This window comes from Planococcus citri, chromosome 1 (assembly GCF_950023065.1).
Source record: "Planococcus citri chromosome 1, ihPlaCitr1.1, whole genome shotgun sequence".
Taxonomy (NCBI): Eukaryota; Metazoa; Arthropoda; class Insecta; order Hemiptera; family Pseudococcidae; genus Planococcus; species Planococcus citri.
In genome coordinates this window covers 80,269,271-80,293,559 of record NC_088677.1, presented here as the reverse complement: position 1 = coordinate 80,293,559, position 24,289 = coordinate 80,269,271, and the positions used below count along the sequence as shown (strand labels likewise).

Below are 24,289 nucleotides of genomic sequence, written 5' to 3'. Positions count from 1 at the left end.
ATAATGATTGACGCAATGTGCGCTCGGTAGTTTGCCTTTTTATATAGGTTTCCGATCGCGATGCTCATTGATGAAATTAAGCTATACGATAATAAAAATATGATAAATGTATCCATTATAATCGTGTATGTGGGCCTACCTGGTTCCGGCGATTTGGGTTCTTTTTCGGCTTCTAACACCATTTTGAATACTTCGCTGTTTTCGGCGTTGTAGTTTTTCTCGTTTTTCTTGAAATTTACTCTGAAAATTTGAAATAAAAGGTTATCACAAGCATCAGAGTATCTACATACCCATATAGCTGAGGTTAAGGTGCGAGATACTAACCCTAAAACTCCACCAGCTAAAACTTCGGCTTGAGCTGATAAAGTTTCGGCAATCGATTCGTCGCTGTAAATACCCACAGGAGTATTATATTGCTTATTGACGATCGCTTTAATAGATCCATTTTCGTTAACGTATCCTCCTCCTCCTCCTCCACCATTCACTTGCTGTAAAGGAGGCCAAAATAATGGTCAGGTAAGAATGAAATTTTATTTTGATCAACAGGTTGGTATGGTAATTGGTATGGGTCAAGCGATCATAAAACTCACTTGAGGAGAGTACGGTTTCGACGAGGAATTGAAGCCTTGTGGAATACGTGGAGATTGATGAGGCGACGATGCCAGCGATGTTTTGGTCACAGGGCTTGGTGAAGTTGAAATGTACGGATTAGGAGACGGTACGGAACCAACAGGTGTAACAGCTGGTTTCCACGTGACGTTGCCTCCTCTGTAATGAGTGAAAAAAATAAACCATTTTTGTCAGTCACTTCAGAAAACTATCATCATTTAAGCAATACTGCAGTGTTCACTGTTCAATGCTAAAACTTTTCCAAATTTCATCGAATGTTTTATTTATTTATTTATTTTTTTGAAATTTGTTAGGAACCTATTAGGTATATTATGCCATCGTAAAAAGGTCGAAACACTGATAAAAATATATTCTAAACTAATTCAGAGAATTTTTTGCTCATCATCCCATATCTCATTATTGATAAATTTTCGTCCAATTACGATCTATTCCACTATTAATAATGCAAGAACTTCACCAGAAAAATGAACACGTATGATGATAATTAGTTAATTACAGGTGATGATGAATCACTCAATCGATTTTAATGGAAATAATTTTTGCAATTTCATTTCCGTGAAAATCAAATGCAGATGTTTTATCCTAAAAATATAATATTATAATACTTATGTAAATCCTATCCTATTTTTTGATACATTTTGAGCAATTTGTTCGCATGTATTTTTGAGAAAAAAAAAGTCCAAACGAAGCGAGGGCAAAAGCTTTTGAAAATTTGTGTTTTGAGAAGTAAAAAAACAGGATTTTCCTTCATCACGGACCCTCCCGAAAGCACAAGCCAGGGGCAAACTGCCCCCTTGGCCCCCCATTTCGATGACCCTGAAGCCTGGAAGTGGAGGGAGGATGGTGCACAATTAAATGAAGCGTATTACTAACAAGAAGTGAAAAGGCCTCCTCCCTTAAAAAAAATGAGAAAAAACACGATGCATTTTTTAAAAATTAGTTTTTCACATCAAAACAATTTTTTTGACTGTTGTACATAATTATTTTTGAACACTTACTTATTTTAGAACATACGGACCTAAAAAATTAAGGTCGAGTCACTCACCCACCTCCCTCACCTCTTGTTAAGAGACGTCAGTGGAAATAATACAGAAAAGTATATTTTCGAAAGCCCTTCAAATATAGGTGTAAGCCAAATTTCAGCTTCCTGGAGCAATTTCAGAGGGAAGGAGGAAGGCTCTAATGATGACAGATGACACAAACTCAATGTTTTTAACCAGATTTCTTTAGAAATGAGAGAAAATCACACTTACATAATCTGGAAATTGGGGATAAGATCACTCAAAAAATTCGTTTTGAGGGTCAAAAAGTCCATTTTCATCGATTTTATACATTTCTGATTTTTTTTTTTACCAAACTAATACTACAAGTAAGGACATCTTGACTGGAGGCATTTCAACAATTAATACTACTCTCTTAAATTAGATGAGGTATTTTGGTTTGGTTTGATACTGGGTTCAAAGAAGTTTGATTAGGGATGACCTTGACCGAAAATTCGAGTACGTTCGAATTTTTGGAAGAGATGGAGGGGTAGAGGGGCTGAAAAACCCAAAAATACAACTGGGAATCCACTAACAGAAAAACAACAGTTGAATAATCCAAAAATAAGCATCCCAGAGCGATGTAAAGTACATATTATGTAGTAATCCTGGTTTTTCGTGTTTCTGTTTGACTTTGAAAAACCTTGTCACTCCCCCCTCCCTCCGCCCCCCAAAACTCTCCAAAACGACTAAGGAATTCAAAAATTGACATGTACAAATTTGAAGGGCACTCGACTTTTCAACCTTTCTCCAATTTTCTCTTCATTTTTGACCCCCCCCCCCCCTGGTCATCCCAAAGTGACTTTGTAGACCAAATTTGGCAGTTTGCACAACTAATGAGAAATTTCCACAGATGAGCCAATGAGCCATTCACATATTTTCAACCTTCTAACATCGAAAAAAAATATGTTTAAACAATTTTTCACGTTTGGCTCGAGAACAGTCGATTTTTGAGCTCCTTTTTGCGTTTTTTGACCTTTAGAACTGCCTGCAGCTCCTTCAGAGTTCAGATTGTCCTCAGGGATTCAAATTTGCAACGTACAACAGGAGATGTCATGGATTTGCCTTTTTGAATATTTCTCTTTCATTTTCAACATGATTTGAAGTCTCCAGAAAATTTTTGGAAATTACTGGAGCCTCCAGAAAATTTTTGAAAATACAAATTTCAACGAAATTTCTTCAAATGGAGTTAGAAAGCCGAAATTCACTCTGCACAGTACGTGCTAAAGTTAATTCGGACAGATTTCGTGGCTTTTGAAAAACAGAAGTTCTACAAATTCGCTGGAGGCTCCAAAACGGATTGGAATTGCCTGCAATCCACCTTGAAATAATGCCAAATACCTATATTCAAAACGACTTTTTGCGGAAATTTCAACTTTAAAAAATCTACTGAAGGCTTCAGGGATTTTCAAAAAGTCGCTGGAGGCTCCAAAATGACTTAAAACTACCAGCAGTCCACTTAATAACGTATTATCAGTTAGAGTGCAGCATGAATTTCGGGTTTTAAACTTAAATTTAATGAAATTTTGAACTTTTAAAAATCTGCTGGAGGCTCCAGAATTGCTCAAAACGGTTTGAAACCGTTTCCAATCGATTTGGCAGGTCTCGAAAATAGGGCTCATCCCAAATTTCAGCTTTCTAGGTCAATTTGATAAAATTTTGTTTTTTCCCCTCATTTTTGATCTAAATTTAATTTTTAAAAATTCACCAAAAATTGAAAAAAAAAACACTTTAGCACTCGAAATTTTGGCTGGCGATGAATTTTTGCAGATTCTTTCCATCTAGCTTTGTCCAGTTCAAAAAATGTCTTCTTTAAAAAAAAAAAAATGTTCAGCTATTTGAAGGCATTTATCAAAAATTTTTGTTCGTTCATCTGAATGCCTTTTTCGATTTTTGATCACTAAAAATTTGAAAAACGAAGTCAAAAAACTCTTTTTTTTGCACCTAACTGATCAAGATCAAAAATGACTGAACCTTTCTTTTTAAAATCCCGAAAAAATGAATTTCAATCATCATAACATAGGCACCTAATTGTGATAAAACGTGAAAAGTGAAACGGAACCGAATACTTTAACGCAAAATTCAATCCAGCAAAAAAAATACAATGACAATGAACTTCTCAAATTCCAACACCAATATTCCAATTCACTACACCTATTATCTTTCCTGTACAAAAACCTGAATGAACGATCACTTCGATCAGGTTCACCACACTCATTAAAACCGCATCAAGATAAGAAAATTATCCCTACAAACTCGACTAAATACCTGCCTATCCTATCTACCGATTCACAAAATTCATTCTTTGGAAAAAAAAGATTAATTTCGCGTAACACATCCATTATTCGTTTATCGTTTCTACGTGAACTGGAACGACGAGCACGATGCTCGTTAAAGAAGCTGCCAAAATTTTGTAAATTTTACGTGAACTTTACGTACAAACTCTTAATAGCTGTATAGTTGTATGTACTCTCAATGAGCACTCAACTGGCAAAGTCAAGGATTTCCGTTCAATTCGGTTCGTCTCTCTCTAAAATTAGACGTACGATGACACTTTCGATTTTTTTGGTAAGTTGGCCTTTGAAGAAAAGCGAATGTTTAAAAAAAATTCATATTATGTATGTGAACTCACCGTTGTATTGTAAATTCGACAAGGTTGCCGGCTCGAACAATGACGTCTTGGGCATCTTTATGTCTAACGTCAGCAACTTCTTTGCCATTAACGCGGATAACGGCGTCGCCTACTTGAAGACCAGCTTTTTCCGCTAAACTTCCGATATTCACCTGATTAAAAAAAGAGCACGATTTATTATTTACACAGGTACATACATAATATATGCACGCGAATGGGTGCTTTAGAGATTATGTAGCGTTATTTCAAGGTCGTACGATGAGTTTTTTTTTATTAATATATGCGGTGTAATTATCTACGTATAACGGTGTGGGTCACAAAGTACAGGTATAGGTATAGGTAATAGGTATACCTACAAACTAGTAAGTAAATTTGGCTGATTAGAAAAACTGCGGGAAAAGTAGTTTTAACGAAATCTAGACTAAAATAATTCAAAGAACAAAGTAGAAAATATAACTCGTAAATTGCTTACTCTCCCCCCCCCCCCACCCAAAAATGTACCGAAGGGCTGAAAAATTCCAACACACCGCACTAAAAATTGCTTTGATGAAGTATTCCGGTATTTTATCATTTATGACCTAAATTTTAACGTATTTAATGGAAAAAAATTAGCAATTCATGAACTGCGTTTTTCCTAGACTCAATTCTGAAAAGCACACGCATTAAATGAAAATACCTACGTAAGATCTTGACCATCAAAAATCAAAAATATAAATTTATCAAGAGTACTTTTTATTTGTACGTAAATCACATTTCCACGAACAATTTCGTATGAGAGTCTCTTGCCTAATTGCAATATTGGAAGAGTAACAAAAATAGTCGCAAATGTTTATGAAATCTGGAAGGAAGGGGGAGAGAGGTTGAGAAAATCCAAGTTCAATTTCCTCTTCTCTCCGTTGCCAGCTCTAAAAAATTTAGGACACGATCGTTTCTCATTTGCCATGTATTGAATGATTCGTGAAACAGACATTTTTCAAGGTCAAAAATTAACTGATAAGGTACAACACCTTCTGGAATGATTTTTGAAATTACTTCAGAAAATCAAATTTTTGCTCGAGGTTTCAGATCGACTCAAAAATAACCACAATCGATTCTATAGTGACCGATTTTGGCGCAGGAATTGATTTTTAGATTTTCACCACGAGATTCAATTTGTGAAATTTTCAAAAATCGACAAATTAACATAAAAGGTAGCTCAGAATTTGGCTCCGAGGTGTGGGGTATATGCTCTTCCAATGAGCCAAATTTTTTCCCCAATTGGACTAAAACCTTATTCCCCACAAACAAATTCATTTTTTTCCGGAAGAAAAATGTCAACCTGACCGTATCAGGACATACGAGTAGACCTATTTGAATAGATCTGATTCGAAATGCGCTTGAGATATTCATTTAGAAACCGGCTCTTATCACCTGTCGAATTTTTTAAGCAATCTTTCTTTGCTGCCTCATCCAAAACTGCTGTTTAATGAAAAAATTCCTTAAAATTATGCCTTTTCAACTTGAAATTCAGTTGTGCTGAGAAGCTCTTCTCCACTCGTAGAAAAAATCAAAAGAAAAGGAAAAGGAAACAAAATCAACTTATCCAAAAATATTCAATTTCAGTGTTAAAATTTCTCCACATGAGTTAATCTCTCTTTCAAGATAGAGCGTCACGTCTCATGTATGGCGCACCCCTTGTTTTGAAAAGATTGAGAAAATTCGAACAAATCAAAGTTAGTAACATTTGTTTGAAAATTTCCCATTTCTGTGTTAGAACTTTTTTAAATGAATGATTTTTTTTTTTTTACCACACAAATCGTAAATTTTCTGAATCTTTCACCCTCCCTTCTCTTGGTCAAAATAGAAAACCTTTTATTCTCTTTTTGAATTTGACTTTTGAAGACCAAAAAGCTAAAAAAAAAAAAAAAAAAAAAAAAAGTATAAAAAAGTACCAAGTACCAACGCTGCAATAGAACAATACAAAGAGCCTTTTAGGGATAAGATAGTGAAATCCATAGTTTTAATGCAAAACCATATGCCCCTACATGCTCAAAATTCAAAATTTTCATTCGCCAGAGGGGATGATCCAAAAATGATAAAACTTATATATAAAATAGTCACAAGGCAGGTGGGTAAGTGATTTTTTTTTCATATTTAGAGAAGTTGGAGAAGGGGGGGGGGATTAGAAATTTCAAAAATTTTGTAGAAAAACCGAAGAGCGGGCCCCCTGTGAAATTTTTTCAGAAATTTAGTTACTTGCACCTTAAAGTCATCATTGTCCTGTTGGTGCAGACATTAGCTGATCCCTTCCCCCACAGTTGTTTGATCAGCCACACTAGATGCTTTGGATTGGAGCAACCATCTCCAGCAGGATCTGCCATAACTTCTGCTACTGAACACAATAGAATACTTTTTTGTATGTAGTTCATGAAGCATAACACTGCCAGAACATTGTATGTACTTGCAAGCTTTCTCAATGAGCATTCTGATGTTGAGGATTTGTTCTTTTGTGCATCTTCCTTAGGTAAATCTGGCCTGTTCTTGAGGGATTTGAGACTGCATGAGTGGATACAAACGATCATAGATGATCTTCAGAAGCACCTTGCTTGCGTGTGAGATCAGCAATATGGTGTGATAATTCTCACAGTTCTCTCATGAGCTTTTTTTGTACAAAGTTATGTAAGTTCATAAGTTGACTAGGCCCCAATCATCTGGCTACTCTCTAGTTTGCCACATGCGGTTTCAGATGAGATGAGTTCCTTGAGTGACTTTGATACTTCCAGTTTTGAAGACTTTGGTAGGTATTAGAGCTGAAAATGGGATTTGCTAACAGTGGGTAACTACTGTACCTGTACTGTAAATTCTCGCTACTTGTCAGTAGCTGGTATCAAGTTGAAAAAATGTCACACCAGTTCACATTGCAACTAGTAGCATGTTGTATGCGTAGCGAGTCAGATGTCAATCACACATACGAACGACAGGTATTGAAGCATAACTCCTTCCACTTACGCATCATCAGATTTTGGGGTGCGTGCGCAGACCAAGGTGTGAAAACAATTGGGTTGTGCTCGCTATAAGCTACTATCTGTACCCGAATCAACTCGATACATCCACTAGCGGGTTTACCTGGTATTTTAACCAGATACTGATAAGCAGTTAGCGTAACCATTTTCAGCTCTGGTAGGTATGTTGTCAGGGCCAGGAGCTTTATTGTTCTTCAGATAGTCCAAAGCTTTTGCAACCTCTTTGTATAGAATTATATTGGAGGTTCCCTTTCTTTGATGTTGTTGTCCAGTGGATCACTGCCATGTGCACGCATGGACCATTGCTGCCAGGCATGAGCACTATCCTTGCTGTATAAATTTTTGTGAGTATTCTATTTTCACAACACTTTGTGATAATTTCCTCTGCATCAGTTTTTACCTAGCTGTTTTCATTTTTCACTATAAATATACATAGACTGCTATCTCATAAGGAGATTTCAGGGAATAATGAAGCGAAAGTAATAGAGGTACTAAATCGGGACATGGGCTCCCTCTGAGCATGCGCTAGATTTTGTTGATCTGTGCTTTGAGGATGACATGGATTCCTGCACACACTTGAAAATACCTGATGCTCCCGATTTAGTATCTCTATATTACTTACTTCAGCTTCATCTAGGCACAGATCCTACCACCAACTAGGTACCGAGTTACGGAGAAAATCTTGGCCAGCCGCGACATTTTTGGGTCAGTGAGGTAAAAACTGGGCCGCTTAAAAAATTTCTGAATGAATTTTTATGCTCAGTGTCCTGCACTTTAAAAAATGGGAGAAAAAAATTGGCTGATTAATTGAGGAGCCCAGAATCAGGGTCACTAAAATGGGATATCTCAGTGATACCACTGAATTTTCCATGTTCTAGGGTCCGGCCCTGGCTTCATTGGTGAGACTGAAGATAGCAGTCCATGTATATACAGTCAAAGGTTTTCATCTTGTCTTGAAAGTTGAATGATCTGTGTGCTAGCCTTAAATTCTGTGTTTACTGAGCAGATGAGTCAGTGGTTTCTTCTTTTGCTGGTATTGTGCATTATGTGGAGTGCTCTTGCGCCCTTCAATTACTGCTATGGTTTCATCAGAGAACCAGTGCTTCCATTGTTTTGAGGCATTTTGTGAATGGATGCTGGAATATGCCTCTTGAACATGCTTCTTCAGATCGTTCCATTGTTGCTCAGCTGTTGCACTGGATTCAATATCTGTGCTGACTTCTAATATATATATTTTTGTGGAGCTCAAAAATCAGTGCAATATGCTTAAAAAATCAAATTCTCGCAAAAACCTTATCATTTTTGTCATTTTTTGCCGTGTTAGGACTTTCATGGCCGGGGGGGGGGGGGGGTGTCAACTCGGAAATTTTTTGGGATGGTTTTACATTCAAATAAGAGGAAGTCTCTTTTCTTTTACCGACCTATAATTGACCAGACTTCCTCTTATTTGAATTATCTCACCGGCCTAAAAGTAATTTCCTTGCAGGTTGCCTACCTGTACTTAGTATGGTTTTACATCAAAACCAACATTTTGGGTGAGTTTCGTCAAAATTGGACAACGTGTGGATTTCAACATCTTATCATGAAGAGCTCTTGTTTATCAAGTATTAAACATAAAGGATCATATTTTGAACATTTAAAGTTATTCATATTTTACTTTTCAACTCCACATTCCAAAATTATTGTTCGAACCACATATGGCTAATTAGTAAGTAGGTCGTCGTCGTCGTGGTTCCTTGTCCTTTACAGGACATTGGAAATCGCATTTTTGTGGTACCCTAGCAGGGTGAGGCGAATGCCTATTGCCACTGCGATTATTCTGGGGAATCGACGTTGTTTCGAGCTTCCACTAGTAGTTTCCCGTTGCTTTCTAGTGACATCTACACAAGCACCTTGGAGCTAGCCGGGTAGTTTAGAGACCCTGAGCTCCTCAGTGTTGACCTCTATAGACGCTCGAACCAGTTTCAGCTTTTTGATTCTGCTAACAGATGGCGTGCATTATCTGTTAGCTCGGCTAAACTGGTAGTCCCCCGGTACTTGTCGTGTAATGTTGATAATTGCACGAAAGATTTTTTAATTACACGCACAAGCTTGCCTCTGTAGCTGGGTTTGAACCGGGTACCTCGTGAACGGAGGTCCGCGGCTCTACCTACTACGCCACCGAAGGACCACAGTAAGTAGGTAATTAGAATGAAAAATACTGGTAAAAAAAGGAGGGGGTGCGGGATGAAAAGTTGGGAAAATTTCAGTCTAGTCTCACACCCCGCCCCCTGCCCCTCAGAACACATCACTTCGTCTCGCCTCTGGAAAATGTGATAAACCTCCAGATGAAATGTGAAAAATTGATGATTTTTTCAAAAGAATCTGAATTAATTTTCCAAAAAGTGTTAATAAGGGAGGGATGGTGGTGTTTGGTAACATTTTGTAGGGAATTTGATGCTGATTAAAATCTGTTTGAGCTGTTTTCAGTGTTATAGTTGTCGCATTTCTCGCCCAATTACCGAAGAACTGAAATTATGGACCCATTTTTCCCCCTTCAGATGGATTAGCTCCAGGGAAGGGATGATTGACTTTGTTGGTAATGCCAAAGGCGACACTTATGAACACTTTCCAGCAAAAAATATGGGACCCCCCCCCCATTCAGCTGATTTTTGTTGTAATTCGCATAGACTACACCATTCGACTTCTCTTGGCATTTGGCAACACGAAAAGACGCCAGTTAAAAAAGAAGCTAGTTAAATACACTTTCATCTCTGAAAACGTCGTCACATCGTATCAAGATCAACTCATTAAAAATCCAACACACGCGCAAGAGGCGCGACACAACATTCATCCATATACTCATAACCTCGCTTTTACAAGCAAAACACAATTTCTTTTCGCCCGTCAAATGAACCAATTTCATTACCAATTCTATTTTGAAAAAAATTTCACGAACGCTCCTACGAATAAGTATAGGCACAAGTATACTTTGAAAACTCACACACTTCGATCATCGTGCAAATAACCTCGCGATGAAAAATACTACAAATAAAATCTAGTCTGAAGGCATTCGCATAGTATAATATCTAATTGGGTCAAAATTAAAAGATACGAATAGAGAGAGAGAAGGAGAGAGAGAGAGAAAAAAAAATACGCGATATAATTTACATAATAGAAGAGTGACGGGTGCATACTTCGAATAAAATCAACAGGAAGGATAATCAAGGGTAAATTTGCAAGCGGTAAAGAGAAAATTGGCAGTGTTTTTTTGGCATTGTAGCTTCTGCTGGTGGCAGCAACAGCATCGGAGGTACACGACTGTTGTAAGTGTATATAACCCAAATTTACATACTAAATATAGCATCTAAGACAATACTTGTGGCGCTTTGTATTCGCTTAGGTAATTACACATTTGCACGTATGATATTCCCCTCGATATGTAGGTACCTAGAGACCTATACGAGCTAATTCATCTCAGAGTCAGCAAAATCAACGAATTCGAATATTCGATCAATTAGAGAATTTAATCTTCACCTAAACATCGTCGTTTAACACATGCTACTGGTTTTATGACGTTTTCTTGGCAATCTTGGGCGTCTTATGTATTCCTACGATTATACGAGTATATGCACAGCTAATATCTACGAATAAACACATTTTGCACACTGTTTTTTTATCCCTAAATGCACGCTGAGCTGGGTACGTGATTTATTGGCTGATTATAGATTTTTTTTTATACATATAGCCAGTTAGAGAGGTACACAGATGCGAAATTCTTTACATCAAAGCAATCGACGTCGTCGAGTCGTCGACGAATCACGAAAATCATTCGGAAATATTTTTTTTAGCTGCACGATAGTTCTGTTACTCGTGTAATGAATCAGACAAACCTCCTACATGCGTAAAATATTGTTGATTACAATGACGAATATTTATACACGGGGAGAAGGTGAGATGAACAAATTTCGATGACATCAGCTTTCATCTAGGATGATTATTTGCGAACTTGGTGCATGCAGACAACGTAATTTACTCGATTAATCAAATAGTACTTAGCTTGTAAAATTATCGCATCGGTTATTTAAAAAAAAAAAAAAATGAATGCAAATGCAAATGCATGATAGATAGCACCATACAACTTGATCGTTTCCGTTTAGCGCAATCATTCATCCGGGTAATTACACTCGATTTTTTTTTTTTTGCATATGCGATCAAATATACGCGAATATTCCGTTTTCTTTATTTTTACACTTTTTTTAAATCGATGAATCATTCGATACTTCCTTCCGTTTTATCGCAGAATACGGTAAAAATTAAAATGTAAGGTTTCTTGGACTTGTGTAGGTAGGTCTAGGTAGGTACAAGTTATCTTATGGAAAAGGGTTAAAGACCGGTGCGAATATAGTCTCAGGTCTCAGGTATAAATTAATATTGGTCACATCCGAAGTGTCGTTTCATTCGATGAGTAGGCGTATAATATGGTGTGATTTTCGATGATTCAGTCATTTTTTTAATGCATAAAAACCGCAGACAATTCGTCGTCTTGACTTTTCACGCAGACGCAGCTTAAGGACCCCTGAACATTTATGAAACTGAATTGATACCGACTGTTTGTCGACGCTTCCCCTTCCGGTGCATTATCTGAAATTATCGACGACTATTGTTCGTAAATTCAGTATCGCAGATGTGTTTTTTTGCTAGAATTATGAAGTTTGAGAACCACTGAAGATGAACACACGTGAATTCTTTCGGTATGTGAGGCAGTAGGTGGTAGAAACGTGTACACGTGATTTTCATTCGAGATTTGAGCACTTGAGCGAATTTGAAAGAAGTTGAGTTAGTGAAAAAATTATGATTCCAATTTTTTGGTCCATGTTTGGGAACTCCTGAAAATTTAGTATAGCAAAAATACACTATTATTGCGAGACTGAGTTATTATTATTTTTTTTTTTTGGTACTCCCAACTCAAAATTGTTGCTTTTTATTTTGTTTTTGAAAATCCCTGAAAATTTTATTCCCTCCCCTCCCCTCCCCTCCCCCTTGAAATCGAATCAGTATCGTTAAGCCATTCGTTAAGCCCCCAAGTTCTCAGAAAAGAAAAAAAAGAAAAAATGAAATTTTTTGCATTTTTAGGCAGTAATTATTGAATTTAATTCATATTAATTAGAAAAGCACAATTCAATAATTTTGACACCCCCTCCCACTCTTCATACATATGATGAAAAAGGTAGAACTTGAGCTGTTCTCCCCCCCCCCTCCAAAAAAATTATTACTTAAACATTTTTACGTCTCTGTATTATAATTCTTGAATCTGGCCCATCTTCATCAAAAAAGCACCATTCAATGGTTTTGAGCCCCTCCCCAATTCATGAAAATAAAAAATGTGAGCCCCCACTGCCCCTCAGAAAAAAATCAAAAAATATTTTTTTCACATGTTTTCTACATTATGATTATGATCCTTAAACCTGATCCATGTTCATCAAAAAAGCACTATTCGATAGTTTTGACTTCTCGGAACTTGAACCCTCTCCCCCTCCCACCGCATCAAAAAAATTGAAAAATAATCGGATGTTTGCCACATGCAGTCATCTTATGTGGAGGAATTCTAACACACAAATTGAAAATTTAAATTTTGAAAACGGTTTGACCTACCTACTTTAATTTATTTCATTTTTTGATTACAAGAGAGGTTTTTTTTGAAAACAAAGCATTATTCAAAATGGGTTTTGATCAAAAATGTCAAGATTTCTTTTCATTATAAAAAAAGTTTCCAACTTTAGAAGTCTCCATGTAAGAGACTAAGCATTGTTTGAGGTAGCTGAAAAAAATTTATTTTTAAAAAAATGTCACAGACTTCAATTATTTTTAAATTAAAATTTTTTTTTGAATTTTGGGTACCTACTTTATACAAGAAATAAAACGTTGTTTGGAAGACTGAGGAAGAGTTTTTATTTAAAAGTATGTCGATATCAGAAGAATTCTGACACAAAAATGGGAAGTTTTCAATAAAATTTTACCAGATGGTTTATTGTATCATTCTTTTTTCATTTTTTGCAACGAATCAACACAGCTCAAAGGATTGAATTTTTTTTTTAATAGATGAAATAATTTTCTCGTCAAAATAAGAGCCATCCTAAAAATAACACAAGTAGATGGGTAGAGATAGGTACCTACACTGAACCTTTAATTTTTCGAAAACAATTCATTAAATGGATTGGGGACCCCTGATTTCATTTTGACGAAAATTTCAATCTAGAAGTCTTCAATTTCAAAGAAAAAATACAATTTTTCTTTGCTTCAAAAAGTGTTACGCGAGAATTCACTTTCAAAGGGAGTAAGTAGCTAGAATTTCAACTTCTAAAAATTTTAAAAAACTTGAAAAAAATCTAATTATTTTTCTTGAAGTACCTACCTATAATCAGGTAGGTAAATTAAGTTATTAAAAGGGGATTTTTAAAAAAAACATAAGGGTACTTTTGATTTGATATTGAACAAGCTCGTGGGAATGGTTTATCCTCTGCTTGAAAAAGTGCCACAAAAAATTGAAACCTCAAAGTCAAAGGAGAGTGGAGCTATGGGCCTCCAAAATTGAAAAAAATTGGTATATTATGCAGTATGATCCATGAATCTTGAAAATTTCAGAGGTAGCCCTTTCAACATTTCCAAATTTTAAAAAAAAGTCTGAAATAATGCCAAAAAAATCAGTGAATTTTTCCCCTAAATTTTCAAAAAAATCGATCGATTTTCTTCCCAAGTTTCAAAAGCCTGACATCATGAGAAAAAGTTCGCCGATTTTTTCCCCAAGTTTTAAAAGTCAAAAAATCATCAAAAAATTTTCCTTTAAATTTCCAAAAAAAAGATCGATTTTTTTCCAAATTTCAAAAGCCTTACATAATGTCAGAAAGTTACTCATAGATGATTTTCAATTTTTTTAACTCGCCGCAAAAAACATATCACGTCAAAAGAAAATATTTCCGTCAACTTTGTGATGCAAACAGATTCAAATTTTAGACCATTTTCAAACAGTTTAACCATCTAAATCAATTGGATGGTAGAAGGAGGGGCTCCAGTGATGACAAACTATGAAAAAAAGGACAAAATAAACTTTTTTGATAGAGGTTGAAAAGTTAAAATTAAAAAAATATATCTACATCACAGGTACCTAGATACATTTTTTATAGATATTCATGTCAAATTTAAACCTTTAAAATAAATTTAGAGGCGTGAGGGGCAACACAATATTTTTCAAGGTCAAAAAACCCACAAACAACCAACTTTTGGATATATCATGCACTTTTGAACTATTATTCGTGTTGATGTCTAGACCATGTTCAACCTCTGGCTGTTTAACCTCCCTCCCCCTCTCCAGACTGGACTTCTGGAACAATTTTTTTATACTTGTGTGAAAAATCAAAACGTATGGAATTATGTACTTCCTCAAAAAATCTCACAACTCGAAGAGATTGATTAAATTAAAAACTGCAGCGGGTTTTTTTGATAATGGTCCAACTTTGGGCACCCTGAGAAATCACGGTAACAAATTTTAAAATTTGCAAATCTAGGTAAGCACTCGTCCTTTTGATTTATAGATTAGCCAGCACATGCATTTACAAAGAAATCGTATATTAGGTGCATGGTACATCCCCCCCCCCACTAAGCAGGTTATTCAACTTGCAAAAAAAAAACCAAAAATTTTTGTACCAGAAACTTTGAAGGCTTTTCAAACACGATGGCAATGTTTTCTGTTAAAAACATTCAATTAATTAAATGGTGACATGATGAGTGTTTTTAAACATTATGTATTTACAGATCCGCTGTAGGCTATCTAAAAGGTCAAAAAACACGTAAAATAGCAAAAAAAATCATTTTTTGACCCTGGAGAGGAGTCAAATAGGGTTGGAAGGTTGAAACCTGCAAAATACACTCAAGTGGCACCATCCTATTGTATGCTGGACATTGGAACCTCTAAGGTCAATTTTAAGAGTGGGATGGGGTCAAAAACAGGGTCAAAATCAGGTTTTTTCCACCTTAAATGGGGTGGGAATGACCTAGGAAGCTGAAATTTGGATATGTTGTTCACAATGGCGGCACTCACCAATGGTATGAATTTGGACTCTTTTCATTGATTTAAGGCTGAATTATGCTTCTCCAAAAAAATGACTTTTCTGTAATTTTCAACCTTGACTCTTCCCACTGCAGGGGTCAATTTTAGCTTCCAAGAGAACCCCATTCCCCAAGTTTAACTTCATTTGATCAATTAGAGCAGGCTCCGGATCATAAAATGTAAAAATCACCATCGTGCTGAAACTTATAAATAAAAATGTCTGGCCTACCGCAAATAGCCCCATTTTTTACAAAAATTTGGCTACAAAAGCCCAATTTTTGAATTTATTTCGTCATATTTGTATCCGCACACTGCTTTTATAATAGTCCTGAGTAATAATTTTACCCCTAATATCCCCTTCCCCTTAACAGTCTAGCCACATTGTTCCAAAAATTGCAACATACGCGAATTTTGGTCAAGGTCAACTTCGCTTGAAGCTCCTAAACTTGACCCTTGACTGAGAAAATATGTACCAAATTTGAGAAAATTTTGCTGATGTAACTCACAGTTCATTTTTTTTGGAATATTCAATCTAAATTTTTAATGCTACCAATTCAATAATATTTTATGCACCCCTTAAATTGGAAACCTGATTTTCAACTCGAGAAGAATAATCACCAAAAAAGTTCGAAATTCAAAATAATTTGCGATTCAGGTACCTAATTTGGATATTACTTCGAATTTTTCATTCGTCTGCATAAATTCTTTCACATTTTACCAAGTTCTGAAAAAGTAACCAACCAGACAACGAAAAATCGAAATTTTCAACTCAACTAAAATGAACAATAATTATGGATAGGTAAATTTTAATTCTAATTCGTGAATACAGAAATTCATTCAGAGATGAATCACTTTCAATTAATTTAGAAACCTTTAAAATGACTCCAAAAAATTTTTAAATCTAATGTTGTTTTCAAATTTAAAAGCCTTAAGGTCTAAGAGATAAAATTCTTGATATTATAATCTGTATCGTGAATAGGTAGGTACTGGGAATATTTGTTCAATTTAGGAACCCTCATCGTGAAAAAATTTATATTTACAAATACTTAGGTACTCGATCAGTTTATCAAAATTGATTTCCGATTGACAAGCAATTATATATCGATCCGAGTTCAGAGATCTTTTACCTACTCTCAACCGAACTCGTAACTTGAAAAAAATTATTAAATATTCATTTCAAAAGTACGAGTATTTCTAAATCAAAAACAAATTCGTCCAACACTCAATCATTTCAAATCCCTTTGAAATTTTTTCAATCAACTAATTAAATTCACCCACCTTTAAAAAAAACACTCCAACAACCGTAGATAATAATTTCATCGCAATTTTCCCAACCTTATACAAACCAGTCATGCTATTTTACCACCTCCTAGCCTTTTTTTGCGTACTCGCGAATCATTTTGGCATTCCTAAATTACTCGATGAAAATAGCTTCGCTGTAATATGTAACTACGATGATCGCAAGTTGAAATATTTACATCGCGTAGGAAGTGCTGCTGAGCCAAGCCGAACCTTATATACTCGTATAATTTTGAAAAAGCACGCCATACTATATATTTTCTCGAATTTCCCCATAAAATATACCAAGTTAACGACCCGGTCATCTCACCCACCGTTGATTTTTTGGCATCGAGGTATACTCGTCGTATTCGTATACATAATACAAGTCGTACAGGTAAACAAAACGTATTCTGGGCAAGATCGTACATGTGTATTCGGATCGAGTCGACGTGATTCTGATTACATCATCGATTTATAGGTTAGGTAGGCTTTTCTGCGGCCTGCGGCTGTGAGCAATGTGAGCGACTGGTGATGATGGTGAATCTTGGTCAAGGAAGGAGTACCGGTACACGTGACTGTATCATCAATATTTATACGACTGATTCGACGAATTACGTAGATCATCTCTTTATTCATCGTTTTCAACCGAATGTAGATTCAGCTTATTATAGGTTATGTAATACGAAACGCATACAGTGGCACGATTAAATCAACAAAAATTTATTGCGGTGCTGCGTTATATGACAACGGAACGGATTAGTTAGTTTCTCTTGTTCGCGTAGAAATTTTTTCTCGCAAAATGAACAATATGCTGAAACTTTGAACTATAGGGTGACTAATACTTCGTGTTGCTTTTTCCACTCATGAGCAATACTTCTCGTGCTTCCGGAATATGCTTCCTCTTATCGAATTAGAGTCTCGAGTATAATTTTCAGCGTAGATTATCTTCACCAATTGTGCATGGACGGAACCCCATAGGCCTTCTTCTGTAACACTAAAATGCCTGCAGCAAGGTCAAAGTCCTCGCAATTCATAAGTCGAGAAATCTTTATACAATACGAAAACAATAGCTGGACAGATTTCGAGACCGAAGACATTGGATTTGTAGTAAAATAGACTCGCTTTATTAAGCCTATTTTTGTACGTTACGTGTTCTAGTATAAACCATTACAAAATGCAAATGAACGTGGTCGTAAATAATAGTTAATTTGTAACCGTTTCGAAGATAAAAAAAATACAACAATAAGTATAAACTTTCACTGTATAACGACTAAGTTTCGTACGTGTGATAAAAGGAGAATGTTATCGTCGCTTTTTTAATGTTTATCTGCGGCTCCAAGGGCAGGATAGGCAAACAATAGGAATAATGAAGAAAATTCCGCGAACAAGACGTAATTTATCGACGAATTTCCAAGCACAGCACCGATAATAGATCATCGATCAATTCACAATTTATCGTTTGAAATATTCGAAAAGCTGTTGCACGTGTTATCACTTCATATCACACTGCAGTGATGCCTACTCGTACCATTCGAAGGGGTTGAATTAGTTGTGGGATGATTTAGAGCAGAAATTTAGATTATTTGGGCCTTGGGGGTATTCAAATCTTGGTTTAAAAATACGATTACGAATATATTAGTTTAATCGTAGCAACGACCAACTTACTTTCTGTATTAGAAGCGGTGTTCCGAAATCTTTTCCACCTTGAAGACGAAAACCCCACGACGTTGACGAGTCGTTCCTCGTCAACCGGATTGTGAGCAATTGAGCCATTTATCGAAGGTTATTTTTTCACGTAAACTTTCTCGCAAAAGTTGCACTTTTTCACCGAACACACCGAAACCGAACCAGCGAACAAGCGTAAAAAACAAACAATCGAGGATCGCAGGGACGCCGCTTGTTTATTGCAGAAAAACACATTTAACGTTAAACATTTTAAAAAGTGTTATCATTTCCATTAAGTTTACTCTCCCACGCTGAGAAAAGCTATTTTTGATTTCTTACAAACATAAATGCGCGCTTAACTTGATTGCAATGATTCTCTGCGCATATCTTCTTACACTAAATTAAATTTAAAATTTTACTCGGTCTGAAACTGAACGAACACGTCTGTTTCCCGCCACAACATGAATGAAATCACAGAGTATCGTTTTGCGGATCGTGTTTCCGTTTTTGTTTACGTTTTTCTAAAGCTCTTTAATACAAGTATGGAAATAGATTATGCTCTCAAGAAAGTCTTAGCATTTTACGTATGTATTACGTACTGCGCATGGCAGGTTGGTGTCGTCACGCGGTGGAGGTGGGTGGAGCAAGCAATGGGGTGCAACGTTGTACGTGAACAGCTGATTTGATGCTTGCTCGCGCACTGCGCAGTACGTAAAACTTACGTAAAATCCTATGACTTTCTTAAGAGTATAATCTATTTCCATACTTGTATTAAAGAGCTTTACGTTTTTCAGACGTGTTTTCTGTGATGCAGTGTTGCCATCCAGGCAGATGTGAATATCGTTGAGAATTTGGTAAACATTTTATAATTTTTGATTTTTTTGTATTATTCGACAAAATTTCTTTTAATGAAATAGTTTAACATCAATGTGAGTGTATTTTATTGTAATTAATATTGCAATACAAGAAAATCTTTGAGCGAATAAAAAAAAATAAAAAAATAAAAAATTGAAATTAATTATGACATTGTTACTTTAGCAACACTGTCACAAAAATTTGCTGATAACAAAAAAAAACATTGATAAGAAACGTGAAAATTTGAACTTTTTTCAAAAGTTTCGAATCAAAAGCTCGAAAGTCTTCTCTACCAAGTAATAAATCCTAATTACAACTATTGAAATTATGGCTGAAGCGAGTAATCAAGACAATCCATCAACCGAAGAAATCACAGACTCTCCCAAAAAAGGTGAACCATCTTCATCACTCACACTTTTCATCTCCAGCATGATTTCAGTCTTGAATTTCTCGTTGCAGGTCCTACATTATCAACCAGTACCAGTAGTTTTGAACCTTTAGATCCTCATGATCCGAATCTAAGTCGTTTAGCTAACGCTCTGTTCGAAAAAACTTCGGAATATTTGCTGCTTGAACTGAATGCTACTCAAGTATGAGTCATTTCATCGCTGCATCGTATCAGATTTCGTTCCCGGAAATATTAATTCTCTGTACTGTATGTTTTTCAGGAAGATTACGAATTACTCACGAATATGAATAATATAACGGCAACGAAGTACTCGGATATGAGACAAATCGCCACCAAAGTATCGAAACAAGTTCAAGATTTAAATAATAAATGTGAGGTTACCCTACGAGTATAATTTCTTCGTCGAATTTCCGATACTAAAATCTTTCTCGTTAATAGATAAGAAACTATCACCTTTACTCGAAATAATAACTCAATTACAAAGTAACATATCGAAACTAGAAGAAGCTGCTTATAAATTGGACGCGTATGCGAAAAAACTAGAAGACAGGTATAAAATATTAGAAAAACGGTACAATACTGCCATTAATTGAGTTGTTTTTCATCGAATTGTGTATTTTTTTGGTATAATTTTTGTACAAATAATATTTAAGTATAATTTTTAATCATTGGTATAACGCTTGTTTTTTTACCTACGTGAATAAAGGCTCGTTTAGACTATGACAGTACTGTCATGAAAGTGCTGTCATGACAGCAACTTTCACAGTATAAATTGCACTGTCATGTACTGTCACCCCACTGTGACAGTACTGTCACACTATCATGCATGCATGATAGTAGAGCATGACAGTGAAAGTGAGGAAGGTGTTTTGAGTTTTTTTCTCACCTTTATAATTATGGCTAGTGTGAAATGAAGTTAAAAGTTCAGTATTTTCATATTTCTGGTGATATTTTATGATTTAAGGACAAAAGAAGCTCTCTAGGTTAGAATGAAGGGTTGATGAAAGTGTACTTTGTGTGTAAACACCTCTGTTATGAAAGCGTGAAAATCAACAACTTTCATGAAAGCACTATCACGACAGCACTGTCATAGTGTAAACGAGCCTTAATAATTCACGATGAAATCTCTTGTTGGTTCTCATTTTGGCTGTCCTCCTCTTCGATCTGTAATATTTCCACAGAAAATTATTTCTATTTAAAAATATACGTCGATAAATTTTTAAATTTAAAGCACTCACAGCAGTTCTTCTGTTAGCCAAATTAGCGCAGTAAAAATGTCGAGCGCTTATCTGAAATTTTTAAATTTAAAATACAGATTTATTTTCAAAAAAAAATTCCTTCGCAAAAATTAAAATAATTTAAAACTTACCGGAGACTGGTAGTAATCTTGTAACGAAGGTATTGTGTCACGATTTTGTAAACCAGCTTCTTTAGTTTCTATATTATGAACTAATTTATAAACAGCCGAATTGGATAGATCAAATTTCGGTGGTTCGTATTTTCGAAAATTCACCCTAAAATAATTTTCTTTCGGATTTAAATGTTCAAGATACAAATTTCAAATTAAAACTAATGTCTTACCCAACAGTTGATCCAACTAATACTTCTGCCTGCGATATTAAAGTTTCAGCTATGAATTCTTCGTTATAAGCATCCTTCGGTTTTCTCCAGATTCTACCCCCGGGCAGCACAACTGGTCTTGGTAATGGAGTCAGAGGACAGGCAGGTCGTCGTTTAGGATGTTCTTCTTCCTGCAATGTTTCAAAATCAGAAAAATTCGAGTAATAATTTCTAATTAAATTCAACCTACGTCTGAAATCTTCTTCGATTTGTTTGGTCGAGTTTCTTCGTCAGAATGATTCTCATTAGGTTCAGATTCGGTCAACGTTGGTTCGGTGTTTTCGAATTGAACGTCGCTGTCTTGCTGACCCATTTCGTTGGGGTTTTCATCGTAATCATCGTTGAATTCCGCATTTTCGTCGTAATCGGCTCGAAGTTCGGCATTTTCATCAATTTCGCCAGTTTCTTGGGCAATATCAGTGTCACTTTTGGAGTCGGTTTCTTCATCTTGGCCATTACTAGAGGAAGAGTTATCCTGTAGGATAAAATCGAATGTAATTTTTGTATTTATTTGTTCGATGAATTATTTTAAATCTCGTTTAGGAACCTTCAACTGAGTCAATTGAGTTATTTGATTTTGAATCGCAGCCAATTGGGATTGTATTAGAGATGGCAATTGCTCCAGAGAACTGAGTGTATTTTTGATGAGGTTTAGTTGAACTTCAAATTCAGTTTTTGGCAGTTGTACATTTCCTTCTACGAGATCCTGAAGCAAATAAATATTTAATTACTATTAATCACGTGTAAGTAATTAACCTTGAATTAAATAGGAAGTTGATGGGATGAAAAAAATTTTAATGTGCAAAATATTGATAAATTCGAGATAAGTTTAAGCAAGCAAAATAAATAATTGATAAATTCTACTAAGTATTAGGTAGGTGCATTCGGTGTTTTACGAGTAATTTCTCACGATTTTCGAAACGTAGAGGAATTTTTTTAATTCATTTCAAAACTGCTCTCACTTTTGATATTTCGAAGTCCCTTCCCTCATTTTTTTAAAAACCTAAAACTGATTTTAATTTTAATTATTTAAACGAGTAATATGTATCTTACGTTGTCAGCACTATTTGATTCATCTCCCGTTGTTTCATTTTCTACTGTCTCATTTTCAGTTTCATCATCGATATTATCGTTTCGATCATCAGATTCGGTTTCATTTTGAGAACTTTCTTCGTTCGTCAGTTCATTTTGATCGTTTAATTCCGAGCTACGGTTTTCGTCAGATTCTGTTATATTTTCTGATTGATCAGCCTGCTGTAGGTGTAAAATATTCATTTTATTAAAATATAAAAAGCATAGTCTAATTCGCAGTCAAATCAACAAAATCAAATTTTACTTCGGTTTTAATTTCAGGACTGAGTTTAGGCTTAGGCTGCGGAATAGGTCTATCCGGAGGGGCTAAAAAAGTTGAAAATCTTTTATTCGGACATTTCTTGAGCTGTTCTTTTTCTGAGAGTTCTTTATGAACTTGTTCTTCTTGTAAGACCTACGCAAAAACGTTATTTAAACGTCAATGAATAAATTTCTATTTTTAAATATGATAAAAATCATTTTGTATAGTCACTTGAAAGACAGCCGAATCCTTGATAAACTCGCACTTGGGAATAAATCTCTTGAAGTTGACGCTGAAATAATAATTCGGGTAAACAAATAAGCCTATTGATTGAGTAACGATATCATTGCGATTGCGATTATGTTTTCGAAATATACCCGATGACGTTTTTGCCTTTTTCTTCGATGACTTCAGCATTCTCTAATAACATCTGGTTAATTTCATCTTCGGTTGGTTCGTGAAATTCTGAATATTCGTCTTCGCTTTGGTCTTGGTCTACGTGTGAGGGGCATTGATTTTAGACAAATGTTGGTGAATTATTTTAAGCATCTATAGTTAGGTAATTAATAACGAGTTACCAAGAAATTCAAACGAATCGTCTTCGTATAAAGAATAAACACTTTCGGCTGAAATGATCGATGTACTAGGTTTCTTTTTTTCGAAATTACAAACTGGTAATACTGGAGTCTAGATAATTAATCGAAGCAGAAAAACATTAATATTTGATTTTAATCACCAGTTAATATGTATTGTAATAAAACTATCTGTATCTAGAGAGATGATAAACTTATCAATTCATCGTTAAGTATTCTCAGTATGCATTAACTAATAACTTTGTATATGTTCAAATTTCGAAGATTGTAGTTAGGTATCGAGAGAATATAGTTAGTAGGTATATTAGTTACCAACCATTCCTCGAACAGGAGTTAAGGCTTGAGGAATTGCAGGACTACTGCCTCTGTTGAGCAAATGAAAAAAATATAATTCATCGTCTTAATCAAATTAAATTTGGAAAAAATGCAATCATCTCATAAAACGAATACCTAAGAACGATAAATTTCAAGAAATTGCCACCATCGACGATATATCGTTGAGCTTCGTTATGGCAAAGATTATTAGTCTTTTGGCCATTAATTTCTGTAATAATATCTCCTGCTTTTAATCCTCTACATTCCGCTATACTTTGACCAGTTATCTAGAAAACAGATCATTGTAATCAAACTTTTCAAACAATAAAGGAAAAAATGGTTCACTAGGTAAATATATCTTACTCTGACAACGGTCAAAGGGCTATTGAAATCCCTGCCACCGGTCAATCTAAATCCCCAGGGTATTTTATGATCATCGCGAACTAATATGATTTCTTCAGTCATCTAGAGAATATTGATAAACATCCGACATTTAGACAATGACCTTACGGTTACATCAGTGCATTGATAATTATTATAAAATTAGTTTTACTAATCTTACCTTTCAGATACGATGTGTACCTATGATTCACATTCGAAAGTATTCAGATAAAACGTAGCCTATTCGATAAAAGTTACTTTTTTTTCAAATTACCAACTTTAAATTCGAAAAAAAAATACGTTTATAAAGAAACGATCGACGATCGAACTGTTACAAAAGATGACTGACAAAATACTTGGCTTCGATTCAATTCGCTATCGTTCAGGTAATCGAAGCTGGTCCATTTGCCTAATTACCTTTCAATATGTACGACAACGATCGAGCTC

The 24,289-nt window shown here is 35.3% G+C and overlaps 3 protein-coding genes across 8 annotated transcripts in view; 1 reads left to right on the top strand and 2 right to left on the bottom strand.

Annotated features, from left to right (window-relative positions):
* Zasp52 (Z band alternatively spliced PDZ-motif protein 52) overlaps positions 1-18,812 on the bottom strand; it is a 39,765-nt gene extending 20,953 nt beyond the window's left edge. For 2 of the 6 annotated variants that reach the window (XM_065351527.1, XM_065351522.1), the window contains exons 1-5: positions 18,337-18,808; positions 4,303-4,454; positions 591-768; positions 325-488; positions 140-240 (exon numbers count right to left, since the gene is read on the bottom strand). In XM_065351527.1, the coding sequence (XP_065207599.1) occupies positions 140-240; positions 325-488; positions 591-768; positions 4,303-4,454; positions 18,337-18,444 (703 nt within the window). In that variant the 5' untranslated portion in view covers positions 18,445-18,808. Of the gene's footprint in view, positions 1-139; positions 241-324; positions 489-590; positions 769-4,302; positions 4,455-18,336 lie in introns of all 6 variants that reach the window. The other 4 variants (XR_010557065.1, XM_065351513.1, XM_065351548.1 and 1 more) reach the window with 4 other exon arrangements.
* A 559-nt stretch (positions 18,813-19,371) lies between these two features.
* Blos2 (biogenesis of lysosome-related organelles complex 1 subunit 2) lies at positions 19,372-23,049 on the top strand. Its single transcript, XM_065351723.1, has 4 exons — positions 19,372-19,582; positions 19,651-19,781; positions 19,860-19,971; positions 20,039-23,049. Exons 1-4 carry the CDS (start codon positions 19,519-19,521, stop codon positions 20,191-20,193), a joined length of 462 nt encoding a protein of 153 aa, XP_065207795.1. The 5' UTR covers positions 19,372-19,518; the 3' UTR covers positions 20,194-23,049.
* LOC135836673 (myb-like protein X) lies at positions 20,190-24,179 on the bottom strand. Its single transcript, XM_065351649.1, has 15 exons — positions 24,024-24,179; positions 23,825-23,926; positions 23,597-23,748; positions 23,463-23,511; positions 23,132-23,240; positions 22,931-23,048; positions 22,785-22,845; positions 22,557-22,706; positions 22,274-22,474; positions 21,768-21,926; positions 21,411-21,695; positions 21,182-21,351; positions 20,970-21,114; positions 20,839-20,889; positions 20,190-20,764 (listed from the first exon to the last, which is right to left on the bottom strand). Exons 2-15 carry the CDS (start codon positions 23,924-23,926, stop codon positions 20,714-20,716), a joined length of 1,803 nt encoding a protein of 600 aa, XP_065207721.1. The 5' UTR covers positions 24,024-24,179; the 3' UTR covers positions 20,190-20,713.
* Positions 24,180-24,289: the final 110 nt, after the last annotated feature.

Bases quoted from the DNA above. Each gene is read 5' to 3' on its own strand.
- Blos2 (XM_065351723.1), top strand. From the start codon at position 19,519: ATGGCTGAAGCGAGTAATCAAGACAATCCATCAACCGAAGAAATCACA. The intron at 19,583-19,650 runs GTGAACCATCTT...TTCTCGTTGCAG, and splicing joins CACAGACTCTCCCAAAAAAG to GTCCTACATTATCAACCAGT. The intron at 19,972-20,038 runs GTGAGGTTACCC...TCTCGTTAATAG, and splicing joins TCAAGATTTAAATAATAAAT to ATAAGAAACTATCACCTTTA.
- LOC135836673 (XM_065351649.1), bottom strand. From the start codon at position 23,926: ATGACTGAAGAAATCATATTAGTTCGCGATGATCATAAAATACCCTGG. The intron at 23,241-23,462 runs GTTGGTAACTAA...TTAATTATCTAG, and splicing joins TAACTCCTGTTCGAGGAATG to ACTCCAGTATTACCAGTTTG. The intron at 21,696-21,767 runs GTTCCTAAACGA...TTTATCCTACAG, and splicing joins CTCAATTGACTCAGTTGAAG to GATAACTCTTCCTCTAGTAA.